The sequence below is a fragment of the Euprymna scolopes genome, chromosome 14 (assembly GCF_053919585.1).
Source record: "Euprymna scolopes isolate OS-2025 chromosome 14, ASM5391958v1, whole genome shotgun sequence".
NCBI classification, from domain to species: Eukaryota; Metazoa; Mollusca; class Cephalopoda; order Sepiida; family Sepiolidae; genus Euprymna; species Euprymna scolopes.
Window position 1 is genome coordinate 75,027,410 of NC_136495.1, and position 23,487 is coordinate 75,050,896.

The window sequence follows — 23,487 nt, forward strand, 5'->3', positions numbered from 1 at the left end:
AATAACAACAACAAAACACCTGCAAGTGCCAACGAGGCTGAAAATCAAAAATTGGACGATATAGCCACAGCAAATGCTTTAGTTCACCAGACTCTGTGCAGAATTGCATTGTCGCACGAGACAGAAGGTTGTCATTATCAGCAAGAGTAGGAGTCGAACCTTATATCTTCGGTCTCCGCAACCCTGGTTTAAATCCCGCCATAATTTCTAAACGTCAACGTGTTATTAAATTGGTTGCAGCGTTGTAGTGCTTTTTATTTGGTGTCATTTATCTTTGCCTGTGAGAAGGAAGCGACTTACAAGCACTGCACTTAGTCAACTCTCCAATTGACCTTTCTGCTGGTGACCTTTTATACATGTCGACTGATATTTTTATTGTACCAAATGACCTCTAACAGCAACCGAGTTAATTTCAAGAAATAATAGCCAACATCTGAACAAAAAAAAATGCGATATGTCGACGGAATATAAGTTTAACCATTCAGTTTCGTTAAAGGGAAAACTGGAAAATATATATCAGTTTTGTAATCCAACAATAGTAACAACATATCGCATGAATCCGAAGATTCTATTGTTGGCATTGATTTCTTCAGTATTTGTCTTGTCATAATTCTTTCTAGAAAGACATCGGATATAACGTGAAGGTTGCCAACATCCTAAACGAAAGTGTTTTTTTTTTGTGTGGAACGAACTAGATTCGAACTTAAAACACGCAGGTCGGCAATCCACGTCGTTAACCACTAGACCACTGTGCTCTCTCATCTTTTGCAGCTGAATCGGAATGTCTTAATTTGTCAGTTTTTCGAAAGTTATGCAGATCAAAATAAAACATAATTAACCTGGACGTGTTTGTTACGGATTTGCTCTTTAGCTTTGCATTTAAGTGAAACTGATTCTAAAAAACTTTATTCTTTTAATCATTTTCTGAACAAAAAGAAAAAAAAGAACACAATATAATTTTCACATATTTCCACTTTTTAAATTTTTCTTGAATATTTTTCCATTTTTCGTAAGAGCTCCACGGGATAGATTAAATACTTTCACCAATCAGATTTGGTCCACGGACCGTAGTTTGGAGACCCCCTAGTTGAGGACATTGTTAAGATGGCCTTTATCCTGTTGGTTGAGGTATGAGTTTGGTCCTGCGCAGTTTTTGAGGATCACTCTTCCATGCTTAACCTTCTTCCTCTAAAAAGAGGTGAGAGTATTGCTAATCGCTCCAGGTGCCCCTAACAAGGAATGCTGACGGTACTGCTTAGGTTTTTTTTTTTTTGTTTTTTTTTTTTTGTTTTTTTTTTTTTGTTTTTTGCAGGCCAGAGTGCTCTTCTTTAGGACGCTTGCTCTTCAAATCCAACTTTCTGACCCTTGTGTCGCATCATACCGCCGTGGAAGGGAGATAATAAAGAAGAATTGGCGCCGATGGTGAATTATTCGCCCGCTTAAATGAACGAATCATTGACAATCTTGCACCCAATCTGTTCGTCCTAATAGTTTGGTATACGTTGGTAGCGGTAAGGAGTGAGTCACTTCCATATCGATCCGTGGAAACTTACCATAATCGCCAGAATTAGACGATGTCTATCAATACGAGATGATCCTTATCCGGTGCCATCAACATATAATCCTTTATTTCCGGCATCGTTACTGCCCTTTGCATGATCTAGCTTGCTCATATATTTCATTTTCAGGAGATTAACTCAGATTAGCCTTTATCCGGTGCTACAGATGCACACGATTAGCAAGCCGTTTCGACACGCGATAAAAACGCACCAAATGTCTGGAAATCTGTTGGTTGTTGTTTTTCGTTTATGTCTATCAACCAAACCAGATATTGCGCTGGGGATACCGTGATTAATTAGTCGATTAGAAGGTCTAAAACTTCAAGATAACGGTGATGGATTGCCTCGATTTGTGTCAGGGGTGGAGAATTATGGTCGATTATAAGATGGCGCGTCGACGATGAGGTTGCTCACGCCAAAGCAAAATAAATGGACAACAATAAACGGTTTTTGTATTGCAATTTCATTATTTCGCAATTTCCGGTAAAAGAGGGAAAATGTTGAGCATAGATAGAATTTAACTTGTTTTTCATATCTATTGTTAACACGTTTCAATTGTGGAGATATCTCTGGTCTTCTTCCGTTGAAGCTCCAAAAGATGTGTGAGATGAAGGTATAATTTAGTAAAAACGTCCATGCAACAAATATATATATATAATTTGTGTGTATGTATATATATGTGTGTACATATATACTGTGGTCAGGTCATGTCATATGCTGCTGGTACCATGTAACCCAGTACTACCTGCCTCATGGTCGGGTCACCGGCGACTAAACTGGTTCCCCCACCAGACTTGTTTGGTGAGGAGGGCCGCTAGTCTCCCTGAATGATTAAAAACAAGACCTTCCAAAGGGCGAATGAACTCTTTTTCTGGGTCAACGGCCAACTAGCACCGTGTATATTTGTGTGTGTGTGTATATGTGTATTGGGGTAGAGAGAGCTCCCGTAAGCCGTGGTGAAGGCAACCTTTCTAGGAGAAGCAAATCTCTGATTTAAAAAACAATAAAGCGGAAGACCAGTACCCGCATTAAGCTGGTCTGCAGTTTAATTTGTTGCTGGCTATCTTGCTCTTGCTTGTTGCTGGATCTCAACATTTTGAACGGAAAGAGAGAGAGACTTAGCTGTCGTACAAAGACTCTGTAACATCATATTTGTATAGATACTCCCTCAGGCATTTGAGCTCATGGACTTTAAGTGTCTGAGGGAGTGGCACTCGTCTGACAAGACGTTGCAATCATATATATATATATATATATATTATAATAATTATTAACTGCCTACAGACACTAGTGTTTCATCCTTTAGGAAATCATCAGTGCAGCGTGTCACGATTAACATCAGTCGATAGATTCGAACCCGGCATTAGAAGTCATCTCTGGCTTTATTAACAAGGACATAATCCATTTGGCTACGTTTAACTGCGAGAAATATCGTTGGAATTTAAACATTTATTTATTAAATGCTTTTTAACGGCTGACAGTGATCTAATCATTATACGATGATCTGCGCATATATATATATATATATATATATATATATATATATATAATTACATACTCTCACAACAATTAAACTACCACTTAGTAGATAATAGCGCCATCAAACGACACTTAACCTTTCACAACAAAAACTTACAATCATCCGAAATAAGAAATATTCTAACTAACAATACTAAAATTAGATATCTTAACAACTGCACACGAAGAATTATTCGAAGCTATATCAATTAAGAGTACAGCCTTTTATTAATCGAATCGCATTTAATATTGAAACAAATATACTAACCTTATTAAACACTTAATAATAAATAAAATATAAAATAAGAAAATTAAAAATAATTCACTCCAAACCCACCTTACACCTATCTATATAGCCAATATAAAATAAAATAGAATAAACTATAAATATACACAAGCCTTAATAAAGAACAACAACAACCACTCGTTAGGATAATTAGAAATACTGATGGAAAGCGCTAGAGAATATGGTTGAACAACCACTGGGCGCCATACTATATAACTTACCAACTGAAACAAGAAAGACCGCTCGACGAATACAAACGATTACCAGCAAAATTAGAAAAAGGACGAACTCGGTCGTGTTTAATCAGATATATATATATATATATATATATATATATATATATATATATATATATATATATATAATTATATATATATATATATATATATATAATTATATATATATATATATATATATAATTATATATATATATATATATATAATTATATATATATATATATATATAATTATATATATATAATTATATATATATATATAATTATATATATATATATATATATATATAATTATATATATATATATATATATAATTATATATATATATATATATATATATATATATATATATAATTATATATATATATATATATATATATATATATATATAATTATATATATATATATATATATATATATATATATATATATAATTATATATATATATATATATATATATATATATATATATATATATAATTATATATATATATATATATATATATATATATATAATTATATATATATATATATAATTATATATATATATATATAATTATATATATATATATAATTATATATATATATATAATTATATATATATATATAATTATATATATATATATAATTATATATATATATATAATTATATATATATATATATAATTATATATATATATATATAATTATATATATATATATATAATTATATATATATATATATAATTATATATATATATATATATAATTATATATATATATATATAATTATATATATATATATATAATTATATATATATATATATATAATTATATATATATAATTTTATATATATATATATATATATATAATTATATATATATAATTTTATATATATATATATATATATAATTATATATATAATTATATATATATATATAATTATATATATATATATATATATAATTATATATATAATTATATATATATATATAATTATATATATATATATATATATATATATATATATATATATATATATATATATATATATATATATATAATCTCCGGCGTTGCCAGGTCGGAAAATATTGCCGGTGTAGTGTTTAGTCACATACTTTTTAAGATACACCAAATATCCTAAATTGTTACGATATTTATGAAAGTTGACTATTTTTGCAAGCATAAAGGAAATCTATTTTCATCTATGAAATTCAAACGAGAGATAAAAACTCATAGTTTAAAAGGAAATAACTCTCATAACTGAAATAAAAACTTCCGTTTGTAACTGATGTCGGTTAATAATAATTAAAAACAAATTAAATTAAATGTAAATTAATTCAAAAAATAAATTAGATAAACCAACTAGAATAATTACGACAATCCTATTACTAATAACCATTTTAAAAAATTGAGCTAATTTCTAAAACAGATTTTCTTTAATGTAATATGCAAATGATATAGCCACTTGAATGTTGATTTCCTTTGAATACATAGTGTACATAGAAAGTATATAAAATTCCGATTTCAGTATTATAAAGCGTACTTTTTGTATATATTAACCAAACTGTGAAGATAGGAATATAACTTTATTATATATATGTGTGTGTGTGTGTGTGTGTGTGTGTGTAATGTGTGTGTTATGTGGATATTTATGAAGGCGAATAGCAATGCAAAAAAAAAAACGGAATAGTAAAAGGACGTATGAACAAAAATAAAGTATTTAGGTTACGGATCCTCAAAAAACCTATGTTTTTTAATAGATTTTTCATATAACAAATCAGTAAATATGGGACTTACTGCTAAATATAAAGAAAAAACATCCGGGATGATGTAACATCTTTGATAATTTCGAGAATAACTCTCTCCTTCTCAAAAATGAATGCAAAAATGGAGCCGCACAGGAATCAAAATTTAGAATGCTGCCCATATATATATATATATATATATATATATATATATATATATATATATATATATATATATATATATTCGACTGCATCTAGCTAATCCTCACGATTTTTCCCTGAAAAAGAAAATTGTATCCTCTGAGGTAACCGATTTTCATAAATAAATGCTAAATAAATTATTTCTAACAGATAACAACTTGGCTGGATAGATAGATAGATAGATAGGACGTTGAATTTTCGAAATCCGTGAAATCGCCCATTTTTCAATCAAACCTATTGATTGTCTGCTCTAGTTGGGAACTTACGGCGGGGCATCATAGGAAAGCTTCACCTGTCTTCCCGCGGTGACTTAGTTCACAATACATTGTAGTCTACATCGCATCTAGAGGACCTATAAAGGCTTTATATAAACTTTAAAATACAAAAGGCGAGTATCATGGTTCAGTCGTGCTCTAAACAGAAACATCCATTTCGAGTGCGTCGCTGTCTTATCAAAGAACCTTATGCTGAGTTTATACGCCGGGCCTTTCTGCTTGTGCAGTGATAAAACTTCTCAAACGCACGTGTGATGTAAGGCTTTATAAAGGTGCTAATTTGTGCGAAAATCAGATTGTTCATACGTTAATCGGATTATTTCGAATATTTACAAAACATATCTAAGAACACTTACAAGCACATGAAGTACATTTGTGTGAAATTTCAGAAAATCGGCTCAACCATTTCGGATTTTATAGAGAACAAACACACACACACACACACGAAGTGTCTTTTATACATAATGCGTACATATACAGATAGAGATATATAGATAAGTGTGTGTGTGTGTGTTTAATATTGCATTTCGTATTGCTGAGACACATGAACGGTAGAATGGTCGATATCAGCGATAGAGGTTATATAAATGTAAAAATTATAGATATAGATATCGATATTTCAAGTGTCATTTCTTTATGGTACACTGACTTTCAGTCACGTTTTGGAACCTATCTCTTTTAATCATTGTAAACCTCACATATGTGTGTGTCTGTGTGAAGAAGAGAGAAGAGTATTTATGTATTTATATTATGAGAAGAGCATTAACTGACAAAATTGTCATGCCATAAAGATCGATATATCGGTTTTATGAATCATCTAAAAGCGTCTGCGAATCGCAAGTTCAGGTCTGTAGGCAGTTCACGAGGCATTCATTTTCCAAACTTACGAACCTTTCCATGTTGTTAAAGACAACGATGAAGCGTTGTATTGTTTGAGGAAAGCATCATTGCTAATTCTTTAAGAAAATGAACTTTCATCCAGCGTCCTGTTGAATATTCATAATTAAGGTCGAAATTTTAACTTCTGATTTTCTGTACGTTATTTCATCCGTGCATATTTTCCTGTAAATCGTCTAAATCGTTCGAGTTACTTCAATTGCAAGTTTAAATTCTTTAGCTTTTAGGACTTTCTAAGGTTAAATTTTTATTAAATTCTCCTGCAATATACAATTTCATTAAGTTAAACGTTTACAGTAATATATATATATATATATATATATATATATATATATATATATTGTAAACCTACAATCTCACGTTTACATAACCACTGATTGTTAAATAAAAACTACTCCGAAGAATATATATATATATATATATATATAAATTAAAAGATGTGTTTGAAAGCTTACAACGCATGAATGTACAGTCATTGTGAGCAGATAAATAAATAATAAATAATTCAATAATATTTTTATTTACCTGATTGATTTGATTTTCTTTTTTTTCTCTCTTTTTTTTTTTCAATTGTGCATGGTATTTATTCCATCGGTCCTTTCGAGTCATCTTCAGTGGAGAAACATATATCCACTCTCCAGACTATCGATTGTAAAATGGCTGTTGTGTTTAAATTTTTAAAATTCAGGCGCTCTAAATTTTAAAATTAATTACGTTAACTGTTAAGGGGAGGTAATTCTATTTTTTTACTTATCTAAAGAAAAAAAAAAAGAAAAACAAACCAATCAGGTAAATAAAAAATATTATTGAATTATTCATTTATTTGCTCACAACGACTGTGAATTTCTGTATTGTAAGCCTTCAAAAACACCTTTTATCCGTTAAACAATGCTTCAAGCAACGCATGACATACTTCTTATATATATAATTATTTTATATACATATAGACACTACTGTTTGATGCTTTCGAAGATAATCAGTGCAGGAAGCAACGATTATCGCTGGTCGAAGGAGTGATATTTGATTCCGTCTAGTCTTTTTTCTTTATTTATTTCTTTTTGTGTCCTTTATACAAACATAAATTATTTTGCTTCAGTTTCTTTCTGAAAATATCAAAATGTCTGACGCCTTATGAGACAAACGTGTTCGCTGGTCCACAACAATTTCTTCAAATGAGAAAGTCTTTAGTTGCATTCAATTCATATAAATACCGTAATTTTGTATATTGTAAATGTTTTATATCTTTTTTTACCTTGTAATTTTTCGTGATTTTTTTTCTTTTTAAAAAGAATAAATTTATTTCGCCTTCCAAATAAATACTGCTAATAAAGACAAATAATGCCTCGTTTATAAATCAGACATTTGTATGGATGGGGTAGAACATCCGTCGTCAGTAGAATATTGATTTTATTTACAATATAGTCATTTTCGCCGCTTTTCTCTTTATTGCTGTATCTCTCAGCTCTTTTCTCTTTCCTTCATATACAAAAAACACACGTGTGTGTGTGTGTGTGTGTGTGTGTGTGTGTGTGTGTGTGTGTGTGTGTGTGTGTGTGTGGCACAATTACGTTGACACGCCGGTTCTCGCCAGATCAGCGAAGTTAAGCAACGTTCAGCCTGGCTAGTCCCAGATGGGTGACCATTTGGGAAGGTTAGGCGCTGTATGTACCGCCGCGCCGAGTCGTAGAAATTTCCAGTTGGGTATCTGTAGGCGCATAAATTCACTAGGAGAGATAGACCCCCAGTCTTACTTAAGACGTGCATCTAGGAGAAGGAAACTCTGATGTAAAAACCTGCGGTCCACTGTATACTCTGTCCTATGACAGTTATTTGCACCGACGGAGATTAGCAGTAATACCAAAAGGTGTGGATAGTTCTACACAAAACCTTCCCCATTATAACCAAATCATCTGTGTGGATTTCCGAGCAACTTCGTTGTTGTGGCGGAATCTCATACGTCGAAATCGACGAGAGAGTCTCTTTCTTTCTCTCTCTCTCTCTCTCTCTCTCTATATATATATATATATATATATATATATATATACACACACAGGGTGACCCAAAAAAACAAAAGCTAAATGGAGGCCATCTAGAACATATGCTGTAGAACGAAGAAAAAAGGCCAAAGCCCCTAGTGTTTTGATGTGATGTTTTGAATATAATAAACTAGTTATGACCAACGTTTCATTTCATTCGGATAGAACACTAAGAAACGGGGCCTTATTAGAGTTGGGGCCCGTTGTTTTAGGGTTACCTGTATACCCGGCGTATTGCTGGTCGAAGGGTTTAGTCGCATACTATTTAAAATACACCGAATATCGTAAATTGTTATGATTTTCATGGAAGGAGATCCCATAAAACACATTCTTCATTTATGAAAATCAAACGGAAAATAACTCTCATAGCTAAATATAATAAAGCTTACTTCCGTTTTTAAACCCAACTGACGTCGGCTAATATTAATTAAAACTAAATTAAATATAAATTTAATTAAAAATAAATTAAATAATAAACTTTAAATAATATCCCTAAACAGAGCAATTAAAACAATTCCATGACTAATAATCATGAATAAGATGGTAAACATTTATAAAATAGATTTTCTTAAATGTAATGTGCAAATCAGGTTACTTCTTGAATGTAGAATTTCTTTTGAAAAAATATATGGAAATCATGCTGGAAGAAAAGTGTATAAATGTTCGTTTTTCGTATGAAAATTAATTTGTCAAACAATGTTTGTACATGTTAACCGCATTGTGAACAGACTGTCAGGAATACAAATTAATCTTTTATAGTTTTATTTATATAGACAAATATTACATAGTCGCTACACTGAACATACTAATGTTGACAGGAACCAAAAGTCCTCGTCAGGCGACGTAATAAAGCTTGTGTACCACTGAATGCGCCTGGTTCTCAAATGGAAGAAATGAAATATATATTTTCTATAAAACACATACATTTTATTACGTCGCCTGATGAGAACTTTTTGTTCTCATCGTGCAATTGTCTGAGACATTAGCATGTTCAGTGTAGCGACTATGTAATATTTGTCTATACAAATAAAAATAAATAAAAATATTATATTTTGCTCATTTTTATTGAGCACTCTTAATAACTTCGTTTTAATTCACGAGTTTCCCCTCTGTAATACCTTTTACTTCGTGTATATATATATATATATATATATATATATATATATATATATATATATGTCCTTATGTATTTACTCCCCCTAGAAGGAAATTTAGACACAAAGGCAGTTTTTTTTTAATATGAAGAATATCCATCTCCCTGAAAAAAGTTAAATTAGAATAGGATGAAAATAAGCAACGTACATGTGATATTTTTGTGCAATTTATACAACGTATAACAATTTGATTTAGTAATATATATATATATATATATATATATATATATATATATATATATATATATATATATATATATATATATATATATAAGATTGTAATTTTATTAAGATTCGGTTGGGTTGGATTAAAACGATCTTTAAGTCATTGCTTTCGAAAGCGAAGGAATCTATGTGCTTATTGGCAATATGATTTTATTCATTATGAAGCAGTCAAAAACGTGTTATGTGTTTTTCATTTCGCTAGGAAAAATATTTTTTAACTGATCAAAAGTTTTATTTATCAAAAGTTTACTGTTGAAAACATATTTTGAAACATGATATATAGGGAATTTGGACTTTTGAAACAAATTCGATATGGTTTTTACGATGGGTGTGCAATAAGTAATGCCTCTGACCCAGTTCCCGTTGTCTGATATAGCTGAAATTTTGCATGTGCAATGATTTATATCTCTACGGGTTATGTGGAAAATTACAGCTCTGAACTAATTGAGATTTCTGTTTTACAGGTGTTTGAACTGAGTCAGGTGTGAAATGGAGCCTGTTGAATGTCGAACAGTGATCCGGTTTTTGTATTTGAAAGGACGCACACCACAGGAGACTTTTGATGAAATGAAAGAAACTTATGGTGATAATGCCCCATCATATGACCTTGTAAAACGCTGGCATCATGAATTCAAACATGGCCGGAAGTCTGTGGAAACAGCTTCCAGACCTGGTCGCCCCCACCTTCTGCCATCTGTCCGTCAAGTTGAGGCTGCCATTTTGGAAGATCAGCGCATTACTATTCGTCAAATAGGCCAATATGTCAAGATTAGTACAGGGTCTGTGGAAACTATCATTCATGATCATTTGCATATGCATCAGGTGTCTGCCAGATGGATTCCCAGGTTCCTCACACCATTCCAGAAGCGAGAACGCGTCGAGTGCTCGAGGATGAAGTTGGAGATGTGCCAAGAAGATGAGTCAAAGTTTTTCAAAAGACTGATGACACAGGATGAAACCTGGGTCCATCACTATGATCCAGAGACCAAAGCCCAGTCAATGCAGTGAAAGTATTTGGACTCGCCACCTCCAAAGAAGGCAAGGGTGCAGCTCTCTGCTGGCAAGGTTATGCTCACAGTCTTCTGGGACCAGGACGGAGTAGTGATGACAGATTTCCTGACAAAGGGTACCACAATTACAGGAGCCTATTATGCTTCACTTTTGAGGAAATTAAGGGAAGCTATCAAAATCAAGAGACGGGGCAATATCAGCAAAGATACCCTCCTCCTGCAGGACAACGCTCTGGTCCATAACTCGCATGTCGCCAGATCAGACGCACGGGCGTGTGGTTATGAAATCCTGCCCCATCCTCCCTACTCTCCTAACCTTGCACCCTCTGACTTTCACCTCTTCCCAGCCAGGAAATTGTTTTTGAAAGGAAAATGTTTCCCAGATGGTGCAGCCTTGATTTCTGAAGTCACGTCGTGGTTGGAGGACCAACCTGGGCTGTTCTACAAAAACGGTCTCCAGAGCTGCATCAAACGATGGGAGAAATGCATAACTCTTGGTGGTTCCTATGTAGAGAAAGACTAATAACTGTGCCAAGTTTCGTTGCTCTACTCTATGGGAAGTGGGTCAGAGGCATTACTTATTGCACGCGCCTCGTAACATGTAAAAAATAACTGCTAGGGGTAAAAATTGAAAATAAAATAGAAATTGGAAATCGACTTAAATGCTCTTCTACGCATGTGCAAACATACGTTTATAGGTTAAACAATTTAATTTTTTTCAGTTTTTATATGCGTATGGATTTAGGTCAAACTGTAACGAATAAGACTGGGGAGCTGTATGTTTTGATTTCGATTCTAGCTCGTGGCACTCTAATCAACGTTTTTTTTTTCTTTTGAAATTATTTTTATTTTTAAACATATTGACCATCATATGTGTTTTTTTTTTTGTTTTTTTTAGTGAAACAAATCCTATAACCAATATTTTTTAAATTGATTAAAAGTTTTATTTGTACCTTATCAAAACGTTGGCTGATTTAAACTTATAGGCAACGATATATAATTTATTAATGCTGTTAAATATTTCTGATCTGTTTTATGCAATATTTGATTCTGCCTAAACCACACAATTTTTTATTTTCTTCCTCGATTATATTTTCAAGTGTACTTGAGTTATATTTTAAATGTACCTCAGTTAATATTTTCAAGTATACTTGAGTTATATTTTTAAGTTTAGCTCGGTTATATTTTACAGCCTACATTGGTTATATATTCAAGTGTACCTCGGTTATATATTCAAGTGTACCTCGGTTATATATTCAAGTGTACCTCGGTTATATATTCAAGTGTCCCTCGGTTATATATTCAAGTGCCCCTCGGTTATATATTCAAGTGTCCCTCGGCGTATTCTTTTTCAACATGTCAACATGTCATCCATTCATCTATTTCTCAATATTGTTTTTTTTTTCTTCTCGACTGATATTTCGCCGATTCTCTTAAAAACGCATCCCATTGTGTTCATTTTTTATGCTAAGAAATACATGTTTTGACAGGGTCTTAAAGGTTTTTGGTGGCAAAGTTGGTTGACGTGACTGATGCAACATTTTGGCTTTTCTATATCTTCCTTTACAGAATGTTAAAAGTTGTGTCAGAGTTTTGAAATAAGAACAACTATACAATATTTGATTTAAAAACATAAGTTTTTAATAAAAAAAAAAATAGTTCCAGACAAGGCATAATGCCATTTCATGTAAAAAAATTTTAAGGACTTCCAGGTCAAAACCTAGTCAACGATAAGTGTTATACGAATAGATTACCACCCAGAAAACAGCAAATTCCCCTCTTTTTCAGAAAAATCGCTTTTGGAATGTGAATAAAAATTGCAGTGTGTATCAATACCCATAAATTGCAGATTTATGTTTATAAAAACGATAATTATCGCTTTTGAAGTTGCAAAAAATTTGGTTGATGGTTGTGAGCCAATGTTGCTAATTTCTACATTTTTTTTACATCGTCGAATTATTTTTTTTAGATTATTTTCAAGAACTACCCACTTGTTTAATGTTACCGCATGGCTTCTTCTGCACATTTTTTTATCATTTTCAAATCTAATGTTATCAAATACTCTTAAGTAATCAAACTTTGCGCTTTCATCTACCCTTCTCAATCCTTTCTATAGTATTTTTGGTTATCATTCAATTGAAAATCTCCTTAACCCTTTCCTCGAGTGGCTTTTGGCCTTGATAAGCGGTGAATCATAAGTATCTATATATACATAAAAGTGACCTTGTCTGTCTTTGTGCGGGACGGTCTCTACCGAACTATTCTGTCAATATTTAGTCCAGAGAGTTGGCGCTTAATTTAGACCTATGAGACAAATTTGATTTGTTTTTAACCGGTAAAATAACTGCTAAAGTGGTCAAAATTGAAAAAAGAAGGAATTTGGCAGGCGTAAGTTGACTTACTGTGTTATTTGTACGCTTGCGAAAATGTATGTTTATATCTTGAACAACATTATTTTTTTTAAGTTTTATATAAGTATGGACTTAGCTCAGATGGTTACGAAAAATGCTGGATAGCTAATGGCACCCAAGGCATATTTTTATTTAATTTTTTTAGCTTTTGAAATCACTATTATATATTGAGTACAACATTATAATCAATCAATAATTAGCTGTATAATAATAATAAATACGAAATCTGCATAAATTAGCATCTGTATGAGAGCCAAGTATGTCCTAAAATGGAGTACTATTGCCACATTTGGACAGGAGCTGCTCAGTGCGTCCAATCCTGCTTTGATATAATTTAAAACCGACTTAGAATCCTAATAGGTGTTGCCCTTTTTCTCTTCCCTACATCTTCTTTCCCACAGAAGAGACTTTGCGGGTTGTCTCTGCTGTATCGTCATTTTCAGGGCAAGTGCTCTTCTGAACTTCGCTCTATGTCCCCTTTGCCAAACCTTCACAAAAACACTCGACTAGCTACAACCACTATCAACAATTTCCCGCACTCTCTATATGTACCTAAATCTAAACGCAGATTTCACAAACGCAACTTCTTGCCTAGAGCTGCCCGCCTGTGGAACACTATTTCACTGGCCTGCTTTCAAGTCCAATGTAAACAAGTTCTTGTTGAACCATCCCATTAAATAGTAAATATCTTCCCAACTTGCACCATTAACGATTACTGCACTGCAAACTTACATTCATTAACCCTTATCCTTGAGTGTCCTTTAGGCCTTGATAAGTAGTAATTCCCTTGTAAAAAAAAATCATATTTTAAGCGTATTTTACGACCAGGCAACATCGAAAGGTCTGCTAGTATTAAAAAGATCTCTGGTTATTTTCCGTTCGTGTATTTTTATTAGTGATCATTTTTATTTCTTTTATAACTCTGATATCGATACGGATATCTTTAGTTATCGTTTCAATTGATAAAGATGCTACCCCACCCCCACCCAATAAAAAAGTGTGTGTTGCTGAAATGGAATTCTGCTTCTAATATCGAAATCCACCATTAATGACCGTTTCCATTAATTCTAGTGGTCGGCTATTCACCTGATCTAAACAAGATTCAGCTATTTATTTATTTATTTGTGGAGTGTTATCCCCATCTTCATGGTTGTTGTGGCGCAGTGGATAAGGGCGTTGAATCTTTACGGTTTCGAGTGAGCATTGTTTTAAGATAGCGGTTTCAATCCTACCCAAAGTCGGCCAGAAGATTAGTTGGCCAAAAGTGATGAGACAACAACAATTATGGGAGTCAGTAATTACTGAGGATACAGTTAAGAGACTCAGAATTCTTATTCTGTCGCCAGGGGGATAGTTGGCCGAAACGTGGTGAATTTTTATATATTTTATATATATATATATATATATATATATATATATATATATATATATATATATATATATATATTACTTCAGAATAAAATAATCTAACTATCAACTGGTATAGAAATCTGTGATTATAGGTTTTACAAAATATTATTTGCAGTAATATTCTATAAGTACTATCCCACCTAAATAAAATTGCTCGATATACAAGATAGAGCAAATAAATCAAATTTTAGTCATTCGATAAATTTAAAAATTTATGACGTGAAATGGTTAAATTTAAAATCGAAAGATTTTTATTATTCTATGTAAGACAAAGAATACATTTAAAATATTATAACTCCTTATCCTATAGGATTTCGATGTTTAATTGAATGACTAAAATTTTATATATATATATATATATATATATATATATATATATATATAAGATTCAGCTATCTACATAATTTTGTATAACTACAGTTGTTTCTTTCAATCTAGGGTCACAAATGTGATGCTAGTGTTTCCTCGTCTTAATATTAATTTGATAGAGAATGTTGTTCTTTATAGCTGGATTGAAATGCAGGCACAATAAAACAGAAATGATAAATGTGTTTTCTCAGTTATTGAATAAAACCTGATTTTGTATATCTTTTACTATATGCCTACCTCCCTACGAAGTTGTTGGAACGGTACAAGTGCATTGCAGCCAGAGGAGATTACTTTGAAGGGGAGTTTCATGAGTGTACTATCAATAAAAGTGGGCATGCGAAAAAAAGTCTGAAACATATTGAAGGCACATCGTATTGGTTGTCTTTGCTTTCCTTTTTAAAAACAATCTTATTCTGCAAAACCCAAAACATTTTTTCTTCTACGAAACAAATAACTAAACATACACTTTTCCATAAGTTCAAACATAAAAACTTTTTTTTTTAATTACTGGAGTCTGCATTAAATAAGCCGAAAACGTTAATATTGTAACATTATTATTAGACACACATAGACCCGACATGTTGTAGCAGAATACGTTACAAAGAACAGAAGACAGGTGATAACTCGACTCATTTTTTTTTTGCCGTTGCAACAGTGGCATTTTCCCGAATAAAACGACGATCGTGCTACTTCTCTCTGACCTCTGTCCTCTCGAACGTGATCGTCGATCTGTGCACACATTCTTGTATAGTCTTTTTTCTTTTTCCTTACCGTGACGTCACTTCGCACACAGCACGGCATTTGCATACAGCTGCCACACGCGCGTCCGCGCTCTGTTATAATATGCCGTAAACAAACACTATGAATAAATATTTGAAGATATAAAGAACTAGCAGCATAAAAACTTTTACTAAAATAATCGATTCATCATTGAATTACCCGTAAAACAAATAACTAAACTTAGCTAAGGTGTTTTTTTTTTCACTTTGGAGGAAGAGGTAATCGCTTATCAAGGCCCTGAGGCCACTCTAGGATAAGCGTTAATAATAGTTAGGTAGATGGTAAGACAACATGATCAGTAATGGTGGAACTTGGATGAGACTTGATTATTTAAGAGGACAGCTCAACAGGAACATATTCACATTGGATTTGAGAATGACCATGATAAAGTCAGCTGGGAGCAGCCCCAAGGTTTTTGTGTCCCACAGACTGACAGTTCTAGGAAAGAAACTTCGTTCATGGAATTTCGTAATCATAAATGTTCCTTTATCTTTGACGCCCCCTCCCAAATCAACAGAGACTAGACCACTCCTGCAATGATCCAGTTGCGGTTGATTTTGTGGTAGAGTTTGGTTTTGTGTAGTCCTAGGAGGTCCACCTTCCCAGGCCTTGCTTTGTCTCTGAGAAAGGGTTAGTTTATTGCTAATCGCCCAAGGCGCCCTTACAGGGGAATGCCAGCAGGGCTGCCCAGGCACCTTTTTTGCCCCTCCTCTAAGGAGCTGACTTCTCAATCCCACTTGCAGTGGGAGTGAGAACTAAATTTTTTTTATATATTTATCATCCTTATTTCTCACTTCAAAAACATGTTTACATGAAAATTGTGTCGCTAATTAGTTTGCTAGGTTGTTTCGCTGTGTTTCTCACTTGTTTGCGTTTGTTAGCCATGCTAACGGTTGTCTGTCTTTGGGGCAGGGGGGGGGGCGTATTATTCATAGAATGATAAAATCTCGCTCACTTTTGTTTGTCTTTCTATTTGTGTTGGTTTTATTTCTTCGTATTTTTACAACTCTAATATCAATGCACGTATCTTTTTGATCGTCCCAGCAGATCGAGATGTGATCAGCGAAATCGCAATTTTATTCTCTTTGATAAATTATGTTATGCTCATCGATGCATCGATTAACTTACGTGCACATTTTGTGAACGACGAAAGTAGATGATTTTATGGTTTCTATTCTTAAAGTACGAAATATAAAATATAAATAATCTTTGTTGGGAAGCTATACATCTCTTAGATGCGTATATAATTTATGAGTGTCCTGGAGAGGGGAGGGTCTATCGGTGTCAAAGGTAGGATAGGGGCGTTTTTGTTTGTTCGTATTCTTTGGATTCTTCGGCTTACTGTTCTCATCTTGAGTGTCATTTTCACAATATTTCATAACCTCTGACCGTCTTCAAGAGAATCTTGTCTAATTCGGGAATCTTTCTATCGAACTCGGGAATCTACACAGAATTTCGACCGGAACTCGTGATTTAATTCACGGAGGTGGCATGCCCTCGTCCCGTCAGCCATGACTGGATTAAGGTTCTAAGTAATTCGCAATTGTATTTTAGGTTGCCCACGTTGAGGATTGAACGTTCAACCTACAGAAGAATTTCATTTTTAAAATTGAATTTTACTAAGTATTCTAACCATTACGCCACGAGTCCTTGCGGAATCCCAATAATAAGAATAACTAATACTCATCTCAAAGATTCAGAATCGTAATGTTTATTTACGTGTTCGTTTGTGTTTTGTTTGTTTGTTTATGTGTTTGCTTGCGTGTTTGTTTTTGCGTGTTCATTTACCAAATGTGACTTCTGTGAGTCGGCTATAGCGGCTTTTATAGTTTTACCGGCGGATTATGGGAGAAGGATAAAAGCAGCTTAAACCGAAAAAGAAAGCACCACTGTGGTGACCTATTTAATAACAATAACATTAATAAGTTGGGTTGTATGTGGATGCACATTAAATGCGGATATAAGTCTAATAACAATGTGGGAGGGGGTATGGTTATCCTCAATGGGATTGTCTGTCTGGGTTTTGCTTAAATTGTAATCGGAGAGTTTGAGAAAGCCTCGTCCGGTTGTCAATAGCCTTCCCAGGCTTCATAAGCTAACAAATTCCAAAACACTTTTATTTTCAATTTTCTGATCAATTCATTCAAACAAGGGGGAAGGGGAAATTCCAAAACGCTATAAATATATGTATCTATGCGCACGCATATGCACACGCACACGCACCTAAATAAATACATACATACACACGCATACACATTTTTGTTTTGTTCCTTTTTCGTCTCTTTATCATATCGGAATACTATTTCCATAAATTTCATAGCTGTACATATAAAGAAGTGAATGGCTGAATGGAACGCACTAAATTAGACGAATCTTTTTTATACGAGATTTTCTAATTTGATTTTTAATTAATCACCTCCCTCTATTTCTTTCCCTCTCTCCTCCATGCCTTTCCTAAATCTGCCTTCCATTCCTAACCCTAACCCTAACCATCCTCATTCTGGACGGTCGACCAGATTCGCATATTTAAATAAAAATATAATTCTCTCTCTGAATGCAAAGATTAATGTCTTTTTCGTAACAAAGACAACCATTGGCTTCACAATAAACGAATTTGTATTCAGGGATTTCATTTTTAACAAAGACAAATGGATTTTTATTTTTTATTTATTTATTTATTTATTTATTTATTTGTTTGTTTAGCTTTTTCACACATTTCGAGGAAAACAACTGACAACTGTTTGGGGGGGGGGTTCTTCGGACTACTGTTCTTATCTTACGTGTTATTTGCAGAACGTTTCGGTCGATGTAACCTCTGACCTTCTTCAGATATATGTTATCAAACTCGGGAATCTTTCTGTCGAGCTCGGGAATCTGTGCGAAATTTCGGACGGAACCTTTTATTCAACCCACGGGGTTAGCATGCTCCTGTTTCGTCAACCATGATCGGGTAAAAGTCCGAAGTAAGTCACACTTATAACCCAAAGGTTTGAACCTGCAATCTCCAGGAATGTAACTCTTGCAATAGGATTTCAGAAGGTACTTTGTCCACTTCGCTACGGCCAATTCTAGTACAGATGTTAGAACCGTAATTAAATTTTCTGTTTTATTCTTACACCCTCTCCTCCAAAATGTTTGTGTTGTTGATCTCTTGGGAAGAGTTGTGCTGCCAAATGGTATATCGATTCGACCTGAAACTACACTATAATAGGAAAATTCGAAATTTATATTTTATTTATTTATTTATTTCATTTCACGACGTTTCAGTTAACTCGTCCTTTGGCCTTCTTCAGGTGATTAACCGCGACTGGATAGGAATGCTGAGTCTCCTCAGTAATAGTTGTTGTCTTACCACGTTTTGGCCAACTAATTCTCTGGTCGCCTTTGGGTAGGATTGAAACCGCTATCTTCATACAATGCTAACTTGGAACCATAGAGATTCAACGCCTCTATCCACTGTGCCACGACCCCCGAAGGTTGGGGTTTTTTTGGGGGGGGGGTTGTTTGTTTTTTTTTAGTTTTTTTTTTTTGGCCTTATAAATTCAAGTTTGTTTGTTTCTTCTTATCTGGACTTTCATCATTGGGTCTGTACCAAATTGTATATTATTTTATTCATGGAATCCTTTGAAATTTTTAATATTGAATTTCAAGGCAAACCAATCGTCTCTACTTAATTATTATGTTACAGTAATGAATGTATCAAAAAATTACGAAAAACAAAGTAAAAAAAATTATTAAAGAAAACTTTTTTTTTGCAAAAATTAATGAAAATAAAATATATGGCTAAAATCAACACCAGAGAGTTTCGATGGCGTGTAACTATTGTCAATTTCTTTTTAAATAAATTGTGCGTTTTGCTTTGTTTTTAGCACAACTGTGTTACTTCCCTTGTTATTATATCATGTCTTCCCAAAGAAATATGGCGACGATTTTTTACGATAAAGATCGAAAATTCGTGTTATTTTTTTTTATTTTTTGTTGTTGTTTTTCAATAATTCCGTAACATTTAATTTAACTTCTGACATGATAATTAAGTAGATATCATTGCTTTTTAGCTGAAATTGACACAAAAGTCAGTAGGGTTATCATTGCCTTTTAAGCGATTTTTTTTTATTTTCCGAATTTCGCGATTATAGCGTAGTTGCACCATTTTTAAATAAATTCAATTTCATGTTCTCAACAATGAGATAAAATCAACTGCTTTTTTTTTTTACTTCTTTGTTTTACTTGAATTTCTTTTCTTTTTCTTGCAGAGTTGTCATCCAATCAAGGAAGGCATGTTGAACGTGCACTTGGTGCCACATTCCCATGATGACGTCGGATGGTTAAAAACAGTCGATCAATATTATTATGGAAGTAAGCAACGTTTGGTTTGATCAGTTCAAAATATAGTCCCCATTTCCTTTTACTTGTATGTTAATAAAATACTTATGCAAAATTAGGACCGTCCTCTCGGTGGAACTTTCCGAGCAGCTTACATAAAACGCTGGAAAGTGCCAAACGAAAGTTTCGTGATTTTTTTTTTTCATGCGAACGTGGCCATGTTTGTTTTTTTGTTTTTTGGGGTTTTTTTTTTTCATTGAAAAAAAAAAAATATATATATATATATAATTTCAGTTATTGCAAAGATAATTCAATAAAAAATTAATTAAACAATGAAACTTTAAGAAAATTTAAATTCAGATCAAGAAAAAAACACTCATTGTAAGGTAAGTTTCATTAATAAAATAGATTTAAATAAGTTTCCATTTCTTTACGGGCATTCAAAATTGTTGTAAATTCTTAAACATTCAGTATGTTATTTTTTATTTTTATTTTTTTTATTTATTTATTTATTTTTTTTTTGTGTGATGTCTTTCGGCGGTCAGAGCCCTTCAAGGTCACTGCGGCAAGCGACCTCCAGTTGGGACGGTATAGGCGGCGTCGAATCAATAGACCGCTGCACCGTTTCGCTGTCCCTCTTTACACAGACAAGCATGTGGCGTAAGCTATTGGATTCACTGCGTCTCATAGCGGTATAACCGGGGATTTGAGGTTCGTCTGGTACAGACTTCAGCCAGGTATCCAGCGCCGACTTGAACGATTCTGTTTTGCAGTTCGTGATCTCTCTGATGTTACGTGGCAGGCAATTGAAGAGCGTATTGATATACATCTAAAAATTAAGAATTAATATTCGTGAGATGCAACCATTCAAACAACGCATTTAGTGATAAAATGTTATTTCAAAATGTAGTGTGGCAAACGGACGGACAATTGTTTAAATGCATTTCGAGTAAGATATCTCCATTAAATCTGCACGTTTCACAATGAAAATTCTATTTTAAAACTGAAATGTGATCGGCCGATGAACAGAATTTCTTACAGAGAATTAGCAACAAATATGAAATGTTTAGTATATGGAATAACAGATAAGTATGAAAAGAGACTAATAGAAATGACACAAAAACATCTCTAAAGTGAACTGATATTTCAGCCGTGTCACCAACCTTAATCTATCGTCTGAAAAAAACTATTGAAAGAAAAAAATACCTTTCGCGCCATAGATTAAGGTCGATGACACGACCGAAATATAGATTGGCTTTAGAGATGTATTTCTATTAGTTTACTTATTCAGCATAATCACGTTGACACACCGATTCTCGTTAAATCTCCGAAGTTAAGCAGTGTTGAGTCGAGTCAGTACTCGATAGGTGACAGTTTGAGAATACCAGACGCTAAATGTAGGAAGACCTCAACACCTTCTTGCAAGAACTGCAAAAGCATAACGTCATTATCTTCCCTGGGATGAGGTTATACATGCAACTATGAAATGCTTGTGAATTTCGTATTCCCTAGACATTTTGTTCTTTGGAGCAAACTGGTTCAACTTCCCTAGGGTGAGTGCCGCCTTTTTTCTTTGCTATCCCATTTACTAAATATTTCATCTTTTCTGAAATTTTCTGTTTTATATTCTTCAAATCAAGTAATGTAGTGAAACTAAAACAATAACAAACTATTTCGCAGCATTTCATTTATTAGGTTGATGCAAAAAATAATGCTTTATATATATATAGTTGAACGTCAAAAACCGCTATTTTTGCACCAACCTAATAAATCGAAATTTGGAATACGAGAGGTTCAACTGAACCTATCAATAAAATATCTTGCATTTTGTTGCACGGTTGATAAAATCATCAGTTTTCGCCTCATCGTTTTAGATCGTGTTCCATTCAAACGCTAAACTTGAAAACGAAAATAAAACTAAAGGAGCAAAATGTGGATTGTGGGGTGCATCTAATGATCCCCAACGATGTAACATCTCTTGTAAATCTTAAAGAAATTGCGGTCGCAAAGAATTCTGTGTAATAGCTTTCATTGTGGGGGGGGGGGTCATTTACTTGCCCTAATTTTTAATGGCGTTATCGTTATTTTCCCTTTAAGTAACTCTAGCAGTATTAAGAGATTTCTTGGCATTCGGGCCAATAGCGCACACGGTCCCAGATTCTGCAGGATTCCAGCGCCCCTAAAGCAAGTGTTTAGACTAGCTAGCCGAGTGAATGGTCCCCTCCATCCCCGATAGGAAACCTCCAAGATGCTCACATCCCGATCTTTTCTTTTTCGTCCTCGGCTACCCCAATAAGCAATCTTGGAAAAACTTCACATACTCCCCACCCAAACCCAGTTTCTTTAATCCTACCTAGAATTTCAGTCCCATATAGAGAACGACTTGCTTGTTTTCGGCCAACACCAAACCGGAAAACAGTGGGCATTCTACCAACTAGAGAGGGTTGGGAGGGTCTCTCTAATATTTTTTATATTTTTTAGACTTTTATTCTCCCATCCCAATGAAATTAAACAAACTACTCTTTACAAAATTTTATGTTTACCAATTTATTTTATTGTTTATGAAAACACACACACACACACACACACACACACACACACACACACACACACATGATTTATAGTTCACGAAAATGTCACGGAAGGCGGAAGTTGGTGTTTATTTGACCAGTTTCTGTGATGTAGAGTGTGAAATCGAGTAATGATGGCGCCCAGATGTGTTTGGGTGTTCTATGGCAAATTTGATACGTGGGTTTACGCTTTGGAACCTGATGAATATTTTATTAGCTTAAGAGATGACGTTAGGATGAGGATATCATCTACATATCTCATGAAGAAGATGTCGGATTGATAATTATGCAGTGTGTCCTGTTCAAGTCTGTTCATGTAGGTTATGGCCAGAAGACCAGATAGACTGATACCATGGGAAGTCCAGATATCTGTTTATATGTTTTTTGTTATACTTAAAATGTGTATTACCCACTACTATATTTAGGAGTTGGTGTATGTCGTTCATGGTGAAGTTATTATTATATGCGATGTATTCTGTTATTAGTCTACAGCTGGGT

The 23,487-nt window shown here is 33.4% G+C and overlaps 1 protein-coding gene across 1 annotated transcript in view; it reads left to right on the forward strand.

Moving 5' to 3' along the window:
• Nucleotides 1–23,487, forward strand: part of LOC145293096 (lysosomal alpha-mannosidase-like) — a 348,385-nt gene that overhangs the window by 150,858 nt on the left and 174,040 nt on the right. The window contains exon 2 of the mRNA XM_080139469.1: nucleotides 20,350–20,452. Within this exon, the coding sequence (XP_079995595.1) occupies nucleotides 20,350–20,452 (103 nt within the window). The remainder of the gene's footprint in view (nucleotides 1–20,349; nucleotides 20,453–23,487) is intronic.